This window comes from Pan paniscus, chromosome 4, assembly GCF_029289425.2.
Source record: "Pan paniscus chromosome 4, NHGRI_mPanPan1-v2.0_pri, whole genome shotgun sequence".
NCBI lineage: Eukaryota > Metazoa > Chordata > Mammalia > Primates > Hominidae > Pan > Pan paniscus.
The window spans coordinates 138,985,545-138,997,754 of record NC_073253.2 but is presented as its reverse complement, the minus strand read 5'-3'; the positions used below and the strand labels follow the sequence as shown (position 1 = coordinate 138,997,754).

The 12,210-nt window shown below is 40.5% G+C and overlaps 1 protein-coding gene across 1 annotated transcript; it reads left to right on the top strand.

Moving 5' to 3' along the window:
- Nucleotides 1–1,544: 1,544 nt before the first annotated feature.
- LOC134730482 (TNF receptor-associated factor 4-like) lies at nucleotides 1,545–4,436 on the top strand (the record flags this gene model as incomplete). The annotated part of the gene is made up of 1 exon (XM_063604746.1): nucleotides 1,545–4,436. A coding segment is annotated over one exon (744 nt), but the record flags the coding sequence as incomplete, so codon positions are not given.
- Nucleotides 4,437–12,210: the final 7,774 nt, after the last annotated feature.

Genomic DNA, 12,210 nt, shown 5'->3' with positions numbered 1-12,210 from the left:
AAAGGTTTAGTCTGGCCCTTACATTAAATCAAATTCCCATACGGCTGTATCCCTTCACCACCTTCCAACCCCTCACGACCTACCACACACACCCAGGCCCACAGGCACACCATGAACCCTGCCTACTCACCGAGGGGGTTAGCCGTTTTTTTGTTTGTTTGTTTGTTTTTTGAGACAATGTCTTGCTCTGTCACCCAGGCTGGAGTGCACTGGTGCTATCTTGGCTCACTGAAACCTCTGCCTCCCAGGTTCAAGCAATTCTCCTGCCTCAGCCTCCCGAGTAGCTGGGACTACAGGCACCTGCCACCATGCCTGGCTAATTTTTGTATTTTTAGTAGAGACGGGGTTTCACCATGTTGACCAGGCTGATCTCGAACTCATGACCTCAAGATCCACTCACCTCGGGCTTCCAAAGTGCTGGGATTACAGGTGTGAGCCACCGCACCCGGCCTTAGCCTTTTATTGGATGATGTAGTTCAGACCACTTTTAACCTGCTGCTGCTAAAACAAAACGGTTTTGGTTTGGTTCCCATTCATAGCTTGTTTAAAATACAATTGACAGGGAACAATCCAGAGAGGGAGGACAGTAACGTTGCCAAAAAAATTCTTCTGTTAATACACTCATTTCTCTGAATTAAGAGCTCAAACCTCACATGTGAGGAGTATGTGTGTTCATCTTATCTTTGTCTTCAAGTTTGATACTCAGAGCAGCCCACTCGTAAGTTTAATGTGTTTCTACACTAGAAAAAGGAATGAAACAGCATTTACTGGGACTCACCATGAGCCAGGGATTGAGGGAGATTTCACCCAGGCTTCAGTTAATGAACTCTTCAATAATCCTTTGAGATTGGAATGATTATAACATCCCCCAATTTACAAATAAGGTAACTGAGACTCAGAAACTAAATTTGATCTTAATAGTAAGTGACCTGGATCTGAATCCAGGGAAAATTGGGTCTGTTTAAGAAAAACTGAATCTGATTTCTGGGCTGGCGGTCTGCTGGGAAGATACAAAATGTTGTCCAAATGGGTCAGTAGGCAGTGGGCATTTTGTAATACCCCGCACAACCTACAATTAATGAGTATTTGAGTTGACATTTCTTTAATATTTGCCTTTCCTGTTTCCTTGTAAGCTCTATGAGAGGATGTAGTTAGTTTCATCTATCGCCCTATTTCCAGTGCTAGCACGTAGGAGGCGTTTGCTAAATATCTTTCGACTATCTAATGTGCTCTGCCTCTTCTGCTCATTTTCTCAGAGACATCTAAGCAGATTGGCACAAGGACAGAATAATCCTGGATATACCCACTAACAGACTTCTCTGTCAATTTAATCCTGTGCCTCACCAATGCCCCTTATCTTTTAGAAGCCAACAATAGCCAGCTTTTAGCTAATTGCTTTCAAATCGATTAGGAGTGTTTCCAAGTAGAATAATAATAGATTTAGTCATTATTGAACTCTGACAGTATGCCACGTACTTAAGCACATACATGCATCATCTTACAGTAGATGTTATTCTACCAATTTTATGGATTAAAATTTGTACTGTGGTGTGGGCACTGTGGCTCGGGAGGACCTGCCAGACCATCTGAAGGACAGCTGTAGCACCGCCCTGGTGCTATGCTCATTCAAAGACTCCAGCTGCAAGCACTGGTGCCCTAAGCTGGCAATGGCACGGCATGTGGAGGACAGTGTGAAGCCACATCTGGCCATGATGTGTGCTCTGTTGAGTTGGCAATGGCAGGAGCTGCAGGACCTTCAGCAAGAGCTGGAGGAGCTATCAGTGGGCAGTGATGGTATGCTCATCTGGAAGATTGGCAGCTATGGTCGGCGGCTACAGAAGGCCAAGGCCAAGCCCAACCTTGAGTGCTTCAGCCCAGCCTTCTACACACATAAGTATGGTTACAAGCTGCAGGTGTCTGCATTCCTCAATGGCAATGGCAGCGGCGAGGGCACACACCTCTCACTGTACGTTGGCTTGCTGCCTGGTGCCTTTGACAATCTCCTTGAGTGGCCCTTTGCCCACTGTGTCACCTTCTCCCTGCTGGATCAGAGCAACCCTGGGCTGGCTAAACCACAGCATGTCACTGAGACCTTCCACCCCTGCCTAAACTGGAAGAACTTCCAGAAGCCAGGCACTTGGAGGGGGGCTCCCTGGATGAGAGATCTTCCTAAGTTCATCTCCCACCAGGACATCCGAAAGCAAAATACTATGTACAGTGTGGGGAACAGGTCTTGGGGTCATCAAGGGCTGGAAACAAGTGACCCCAGGGCCTGTCTCCCTTCTTAGGTAGGGCAGACATGCCCTGGTGCCGATCACACTCTACCCGCACTGAGGTGCCTGCTCAGGTGCTATGTCCCAAGAGCCATAGGTGGGTGGGAGTTGGGGATGGAGAAAGGGTAATTCAAAGAATCTGTCTTGAGATCTGATTTTTTTTCCCCTTTCCCTAGCTGTGCCCCCTCTGGTTATTTATTTCCTTAGTGCCAAGAGGGCAAAGCAGAGGGGCCCTGATTTTTAAGAAATCCGTAAGTGTATTTTTTAGAAAAAAAACTACTTTAGAAAGGTTAGGCTACTTCTCCTAGAAGGAAGAATTATGAAGAAGGAGGAGATAAAAAGCAAAAAGGGAGATGGGACAGCCTCTCTAGAGATGAAAAATAGCCTAGTAACACAGATATTCAAATTTCTCAGACCTGAAACCACACCACTCTGACCCCTTCCCCCATTCTGCACGGCTGCCTGGGGCATCCCTGGGGAGTGCCACATATGCGAGCCCATTCATGATCCTTCACTCTGGCCTTCTGGAAAGTTCAACTGCCTTCAGAATGATGCCTCAACTCTTCCTTTGTGACGTGGTTTCTCTTCCCTCAAAGCAACATTCAGGAGTGCCTAATACTGCAGCCCTCAAGGCACTGCCAAATGGGTCACCTTCCCTTTGGTTCCCAATGCTCCCAAACCCTGAACTGGGCTCCATCCACATGTGGAGAAAATAGCCTGTCCAGGACTGAAATCCACACTATGAGGCCTTTTTGAGGAAGATGTACTGGATTTCCTGCCCTTCATCCCCAGGATCTATCGATATCATCACCTGCACTAAAACTTTCCCTCTCCAACTCTTTTCTTCCCCATGAAATAGGTGCCTGGGGAGGCACGTACGTTGAGACACACTGAGATTCCTGGTTTAGGCTCAGCCAAGCCCTGTGACATCCAGATTCACAATTAAAAAGGTCACTTTAACTTGCAAAATGGAAGCCACTATGTTTGGGTTATTTATCCCCATATAACAACCTGCCCCAAAATGTAGTGGCTTAACGTAACGATGGCTTTCTTATTGTTCATAATTTTGAAGATTGAGTGGGGCATGGCTCTATGGTTTTTCTGTTATTCTTGCTTCCATTCTCTCATGCATCTGGAATGAGATGGGAGCTAGACTAGAACATTCAGGTGGCTTCACTCATTTCTTCATCTCCCTCCTCCCATCATATCAACTTTCTACAAATCCCCCAGGTCAGGGATGTCTTCTAGAAGGAAGTGACACTTCTGCAGAGACCTGGAGGATAACCTGAATTTCTTCTTCATAACCCTCATCATACTTAAATATGTCTGGTTTGTTGTCTATCTCGCCTATAGATTATGAATTCCATGAGGGCGAGACCACGTCCATTTTATTTCATCATTGTGTCTTCAGTGTTATGTATAGCACCCTGTCCATAATGTGTTCAATAAACATTTTAATGAATATATAAATAACTATGTAGAAGTCATCTTTTACTGTTCAGAAGTTGTCACTTCTCCTGAATCTATTTTTGCTGTGTGCTATAGTGTAGGTCTACATACTAAATGGAACAGAAAGATGAAGTATTACCTGAATTATCCCCACAACAACACAAAGCACTCCATTCTCAATTATGTATGAAGTTCAATAAAAATTTGTTTTTGAATGTGACAAGAATATCTGGACAATTTATTCAATTAATGATCTGTTCATTTGATCATATGTCTAAACAGAAAAGTAAAAACCCTTTATTTGATAAAGTTTTTTTTTTAAACCTAGTCTTCCCCTTCCCTTTAGCAGACAGTTTTAGGGGAGCAAAAAAAAAAAAAAAAAAAAAAAGCTATAGTCAAAACTGTGTCTTTGTAAGCTGGGAAAAATGTTTCTCAATCCTTAAAAAAAAGTTTCCTAGCATGTTAGCTTTTGCACTTTCAGACTTTGCCTCCAGAAATACACAGGAACTGTTTAATTTGACATTCGTTGAGACAAATGCTGTAATCTGCCTTGGGAGAGCCAGCTGATAGGGAAGCTTGACTTGTAAAATAATTTTGCTTTGATGATCTCACCCAACCTATTGATTTTTTTTGTCAAGAGTTTTATTCAGAAAAAGCATGATATAAAAGATGAAGTCAAGATGAGCAGCAGTTATTTAACCACATTAGAACCCAGGTCTGTAGTTTCTTTTGCTGGAGACATTTACATAAGCAGACATCATCTTTAATCTTTGTTTATATTGTCACAGTCTTGTTTTTAGTCCTTTTGCCTCTTAAAACTAAGCTGTGATTATTAGTTGGACATTTTTACTGGCTTATTCATTCCAGTTGGGATTTCCTTCCAACCTTGCCTGGGAAATCCAGTTACTAATGCAACTACAGAGAATGATAAGTTCAACTTCCACTAAAGTAGCCATTTCTGTTTATCAATTTCGAATTTGTGAAATACAGAGCTGACAACTGGAGACACATAAATGAAGGAGTCTCTTACTACCTGATGCAGAGAGCTGTCTGTGCTCATCTGCATTGGCAGGAGTTTTAATTTCACCATTTTCACTACTATCTTACTTCATTGTCTGTCTTTCCCTCTCTGTGCTTCTTTTCCTTGTCTACAGGGAAGACTATAGATGGCTACAGTCTTTTCCTCTATCCTGTGAGGATAGGGTAGTCTAGGGTTTTATATTTGGCTTTGTGCAATATACATTTTTATATTTCCACTTTGAATGTATATATTAGAAGTGGCATCAAATGTATTATTGTAGATTTAACTTTTTCTTACAGGAATCTAGGAAATTTGTCTGAGTCTCCACTCGATTCCCAGCAGCTAAAATAGCATCTAGTACATTACAGGCACCTAATGCATATTGCTGCATGAAGAAATGTATAGAACACAAGCCAGGGTTGAAAGATAAAAGCTGTTTTCTTTAATGACTTTGCAAATCTGTTGCCACATAATTATGTTTCCATGGAAATGAAAGAAAACATTCCATCATTAAATGATTGTCATTTGTTAATGAAACAGATTGATCTCAAAGATTGGCCAAAAGAAACACTCAGTGTTAAACATTCAGCACCTTATACTACTCTAAGAAGTCTAGATAAAGGGAATGGAAAGAGAATAAATTTCAGTTTGGGATTCACTTTGAAATGAAGGGTTATAAAGCCCTCCAATTGGTCCTTGAGTATCCATTCCAATTTGCTCCAATCCAGTTTAATTTCTACAAAGATTAGCCAAAAACACTAAAAAGGACAGGGAGAGATTTCTGGCTTCCAGAAGTGAACTCTTGAGCCACAGCCAAAGCTATCACCTCAGATGAAAATAATATGATTTACCACAAGAGTTCCTGTTTTCTTTCACTGTATTATTTCAACCAGTGTTAGAAACAGGAGGCCAAGTTTATTCAGGATGCTAATGACTGTCGTCCAGATTCTGAGACACTGGATGCAAACTGATGGTCTGAAGATGAGATCTGGCCCACAGATGTATTTTATTTGACCCACACTATTCTTTTATTGAATTAATTGCCAATACTGGAAGTCAGAAGAATTCACATAAAACCCCAGCTTTCTCCTTTTTTCTTGAAATATAAAAACAGAAGATATGGTGACACTGAGTTGCAGTTAAAGTGCAAATCACCATGACCCCACCACTGCCTATCTATACTCTGATACTGGAAATACTTTCATTTGCTATCCCTCATCAGCCTGCATTATTTTCTTTCTAATGGCCTGCTTATCTCATATATTAACCTTATCTGTCCGGCTTTTGCATGCAACTACTGTCCTAAACTGTCCCACAACTGTTACATTTAAACTTTTCTTGCTGGTTTTCTCTGTGAATATGTGAATGTTCTGATTGAAGCTCTATCTGTATTATTCTGCACCAACTGCTTCATTTCATTAGTTTCTTCCAACCTCTTGCACATGTGGCCGCTAAAGGGGTTAGGATGGAATTAGTTAAAAGACTAGTCCAGTGGGCCAGGCTCGGTGGCTCACGCCTGTAATCCCAGCACTTTGGGAGGCCGAGGTGGGTGGATCACGAGGTCAGGAGACCAAGACCATCCTGGCTAACATGGTGAAACCGAGTCTTTACTAAAAAAATTCAAAAATTAGCCAGGTGTGGTGGTGGGCGCCTGTAGTCCCAGCTACTCGGGAGGCTGAGGCAGGAGAATGGCATGAACCTGGGAGGCGGAGCTTGCAGTGAGAGGAGATTGCACCACTGCACTCCAGCCTGGGCGACAGAGTGAGACTCCGTCTCAAAAAAAAAAAAAAAAAAAGACTAGTCAAGTGATGAAATCAGTCATTTCTGTGACTATGGGTATAGGTAGCGTTTCCTAATAAACATACTGAATGCCTCATTAGCCCATTTAACTTGGGTGGGCTCCATACGCTCTTAGCAAAAGAGAAAAATAAGCAGAGTTTTTGGGAGGGAGGCTAAGATTTTGAATCTTTATTAGAGCATATGTTATATACTTATATATGCATATAGTGCTACATACACACATACATATATATATATACATATACACACACATATATTTTTAAAATCATAGGTGAAACTAGCTTGTCTCCTGTGGGCCCATTTAAAGTGTTTTTCAAGTTAATTTTAACTACAAAATGTTTTTCTTTTCCCTTGATCTTTTTAATTTTTTATATACTTACATTACTTTTATTATAATAGTACCTCAATATTATAAACACAAAATTAGAAAGTAATATTAAATATATATAATTTTGAACAAATGCATATACAAAATACATTTCCAGTTAAAAACAAACAAAAGAACAAAAACAATACAATTCAAATGACTAACTCCAATTTAATATGATCAGCGGTATTGTTAAACTGCTCATAGTGGACACTTACTATGGGATACAGGGCCTTTTGTGGAAATCAGACTGTACAATTCCACAATTCCTTCTATGAAGTCCTTGGGACAAGATGTACCACTGAATCTGGAAATTTTTATATTCATAAAAGGGGAGGTACCCAATAATCAAATCCATTAAGATCTACAATATAATATATGCGTATATGAATATTCCCAGTAAATGGGATCATAAAAACTATAAATACCTCATGTCAGTGCAAGTCAGGTTTCATCACCAAATGAGTTTTTCACAAACTTACAAAAATTTGAGGGTTTTGAATTGTGGATACAAGTCTATGAGGTATGTGGCATTCATCCACATTATCCAACTATAAACTCTTTAAAGAAGAAGGAAGAAAAATAAATCAATAATTAAAATAATAATATCATTGATTAGCTTCTTCTGATGCCCTACATCTATGTTATTCATTCTTTACTACAATCCCATAAGGTAGGTCTGATTATCCTCACTTTTTGGAAAGAGAAGCTGAAACTTTGGCAGTCATAAGAATGCCTATCAAAATGCTGCCTTGGAGATGCTGACTTACAAGTATTATAACCTGGGATAGTCACCAAGAAAGTTTGTGCTACTTTTCATTCAAAATAATCTCTCTATTAATTTGAATAAGAAAAAGGAATAGGGCTGGATTAATAATAATAATGTGCACTCAAGACAATGATATATAGGCATGGTCAGGTTGTGTGTGTTTGAGTAATGCTAGTATGGATAATATGACTTCAAAAAACTATAAATTTGAATCCTTATAATTCATAACTAGGCAAATATTTAATTTTGTCCCAAAGAAAATAACGTTTTAGGAAAATCAGTAATATAAGCAAGACAGTTGTTCTTATTGGAAGAAACACCAACTATAAAATCCATAAAGAAAAAGACCTATAGATTTGGGAGCATAAAGCCAAAATGTTCCATATTCAATGTTTTCCAATTCAAGAGACACACAGCAAACCAGATAATTAGTTGCCAGTCAAGTGGTGAAACATTCTTAATAATGAGCACCTCTAAGTAAGCAAGGAAAAGGAGCACCTCTAAGTAAGCAAGGAAAAGGAGCTTAATAATGAGCACCTCTAAGTAAGCAAGGAAAAATACAAAGATGCCAGTAAAAATGGAGTGTCAAGACAGAAGAGCCAGACCCCAAGCCAAGAGGTTAGGCTGGCCAATGAATATATAAAAATATTTTCAACCTCTTCAGAAAACATAAGTAAATAAAGAGATAATAAATAAAACAATGCCACCTAATATATTATAAAAGATGAACAAGATTAATAATGCCCAGAGTTGGCAAGAATATGGAGATGCATCACATTTATCTACACTTGGTTGAAGTAAAAATATAAAACTTCTATAATAAAATGTGGATTGCACTATCTAAAAAGAAAATACCTTTAGCCCAGTAATCCCTCTCCTGTGAATATATCATAAAAGTATAATTAAACAAGCACACAAAAATGTATGCATGGATTCCTGCAGCAATAGTATAATTTGGAAATAGCCTGTAAGCCTAAACAGGGAGGGTTGGTTAAATATGTTACATTTCCTAGAAAGGAATATAATGCAGCCATTAAAAAGGAATGACATATCTGAACACTCAATAAAAAGGAATTTTGAAAAGGATTTTATAAAAGATAATGTCTAGTTGATTTTATTTTTGTGTTTATAGGAATACTGCAATCAGTAGGGCATGAGTAGGAAATATCTATTTTTTTTTCTCCCTTCAAACATATTTGGTTTGATTTTGCTTCTCTGGACAATTGTCTCAAGTAAGATTCTCCAGGAACTTGACTCTGAGACAGAGTCTAGTTGTAAGATGTTTATCACAGAGAGCCCTTGGGAACAACACCTGTTAAAGAGGGAAAGGGCACAGATTGGACAGGGAGAAGGTGAACTCTGGTACCTGCCAGCCCAATGACACCTTGGCCAACTTTAGGGAGCTCTAGAGACAAAATGGTCCCATAATGGACTGAAATGGCAAAGCCTCTATATCCTCTACCTCAGTCATGGGATCTGGGCTACCCTGGGAGGGGTGTGATGGACTTGCGCAGGAGGCTCTCTCCAGCTGAGGCCATCCCCACAGGAGGCTAAGGCCAGGTTTTCTCCTGACAGCACTCCAAATGGCTGGGACAAGAGTTCCACTTGAAGGGGTATCTCCATGGCATTTCATGTGTCCACCACAACAATATCTTGGTATATTTCACTGTTTTTTATTGTGTTCAGGTTGAAAACATATTGTAAATCTAAATCTCACATCTTAAGTTTTTGCCCTTCCCCTCACTATCAGGTTTCACCTGAGGCTGAGAGCCTAGCTGGAGGTAAGGAAGATCAGTAATCTGTTAATTTAAGTCATCTATGAACCTACTTTTTTGTTTTTTTTTTTTTTTTTGCAGCTCCACCCTACCTCCATAGGCAGCCAAAGGTGGGCTCCTTACAGGATGCCTGGCATGCACATGACTCAAAAGAAATTCCACCACCCCTGGCCTGTGAAGGGGATCACTCCTCCTGGTGCAATTATTTCTCTCCCTGAATGAGACTTTGGGATTCTCCCAGTGAGAGACATGCACCGTCTCTGTGTCTGTGTCTTTAGACTCTGGGCCATTTGCAGCTCTCCCAAGAATCTCCTGTGTTTTAATCAGGGAGCAGACCAGGAAAATCCTCTGTGTTTTCTTCTATTAGGTTGGTGCAAAAGTAATTGCAGTTTTTGCAATTACTTTTCATTGCAGGTCTGTGTTACAATGCAGCAAGCGTCACTTGTGGCAGGAAGGCACAATTTTCCTCTGCTGGCAGGGACCTCACCCTCTCTCTGGATCCTTCACCGGGCTTGAGAGGAGGAGACATACCACAGTATTGCCTCCTCCTGTGAGTTTCCTTATGTTGAATGATTTTTCCCCAGAAGTGTCTCTAGCCACTCACTGCATAAGGGCTGGAGTGGGTGCTGGATGTTGACAGTGGAAAGCCAGTTGGACATCTTTCAGTAAGAATGCTCCAGCTCCTTTCTCTAGAATGTGTGGGTACTTGTCTTCCATTGTCCTGAGATTTGGGGCCTCAGCTAACACTCTGAAACAACTCAAAGAACCCCATTTAATAGCTAGTTACATGTGTAAAATTGTATACATGCGCGCGCGCACACACACACACACACACATTAGAAGGGATATTTGCCAAAATGCTGATGTTGGTTGTCTTTAGGTAGTTGAATTTAGGAGGAATTTTCTTTGTTCTTTAACATTCTATTCTAAACATGTGCTGTTTTTTGAAGTCAGAAATGAAAAGGGGAAAGAAAGAGCACCAGGCTTGGAGTCCTGCGTCCTTGGATGCCTGTGTCCTGGTCCTGGATGGGCCATCTAACAAGTTCTATAGCCTTGGGAGAATGATTTAAACTCAGTGGTCTCATCCATGAGTTAATTTAATTAGGTTAGAATAAACTATGACCTGAAGCCAGAAAGAAAACCAGCATGTTTATTCATGGCCACCAAAAGTTGCAGAATAAATATTGTACTTATGATAAGTGTGTTTCTTTATTAATCAGATACATACCAAGTAATTGCAGTGTGCCAAATGCTCGGTTGAAATAAGGACCCAGAGATAAATGAAGCCAATACCTAGACTCAAAGACCTCCCTGTCCATTATGGAAGCCAGACCTGCAAATAAGCCCATTGACAATTCAGTGTGGTCAGAGTAGTGACATCAGCATGTGGAAAGGGCAGATGAATTCTAGGAGGCAGGGGAGATTAGGGATCACTTTCTTGATCAGTGATACTGGCACCGAAGTGGGTTCTAAAGAATGAGGAGGAATTTATAAGATAAACACTAGGATACTATTAAAATCACTCGAACATTTTGAAGACAAATAATACTGTAGAGGGCATTTAAGGAGAAATCCATTCTCCTTTGATGTTTTCCAGCTTAATCATTCATAGTCTCTTCCGAAACTCTTCCCAATTGAATCTCAATGCCTTCCTGCACCGTTCATGAAGTCTAAGCATACATCTGTTTGTAGAATCTCTGCAGTGAAGAACACACAGTTCTCAAGTCTCACTTTGGTCCTATTTACTTTCTAATACTGAAAATGCTAAGTAAACAAGATTCTTATCTGATTATTAAGACATTCACAGGGTTCTCTAAGACAAGTGTCTCCTCTTCCCCTCTAACCCCACAACGAGTTCCTGTTGGTGGAAACTTGAAAATAATCAAGCCTAATTTCTTAAAATTATTCTAACTCTTGAACTTTTCCCTGATTGGCCTCCCTCCATTGGGACGACCTAATGACAGTGATTCCGTCTATGCATGTGGAACCATGGCATGGAGCTGGCACACAGAGAGGGATCTACATCACATCCAGGTTAATGATGGGATTGGGACACATGTGGACGCTACAGAACTGGTAACCAGGATGCAGTTAAATAAAGATTCTCTCAATATTTGTTCAACATTGATTCAACAGAGAGACAGGAAACTGCACGGAAGCTGGGGGCAGCCCTCCACCTCTCCATTAATGTTCTAAGTGATTTAACTGCCCATGAACTTGCCCTTTCCTTACAGCAAAAGTGAGGTTCCACAGAGAAATGGCACTGTGCTTTTTAGCAGGCCATTTGGTGATCATCTAATGTGACTGCACATGCTCTTTGGAAGTCTGACCCTCTCCATCCCCAAGTGTCTCATTAGAATATCCATCCAACTATGTACAGTGGACTGCTGATCCCCAGGGGAGTCCCAGCAAGATTAAGTGTCTTCATATTGTTGCACATGCAGAGCCACTTGGGTGACTCTTTTAGTGGACACCACAGTCATCCAGTCTGTAAGGATCAATCCTGGTCTCTCTCAGAATCCCATGAAGAGTCTCTCAAAAAGTTAAAGAACCTCACATTTACATTTCTATTATGAATCAATGCAGGCTTATTCCCAAATCCTAATATATTCTTTCTGAAAATGGAATTGTGTAGCTGAAATGCTGAACTGCAGCTAAACTGCCCGGCATCATATATTTTAAATTATCTAATTACTTCTCTTTCTACCCTTCCAGACTATGGTGTCCTTGGAGTCAAGGACTGAGTCTTCTTTTCA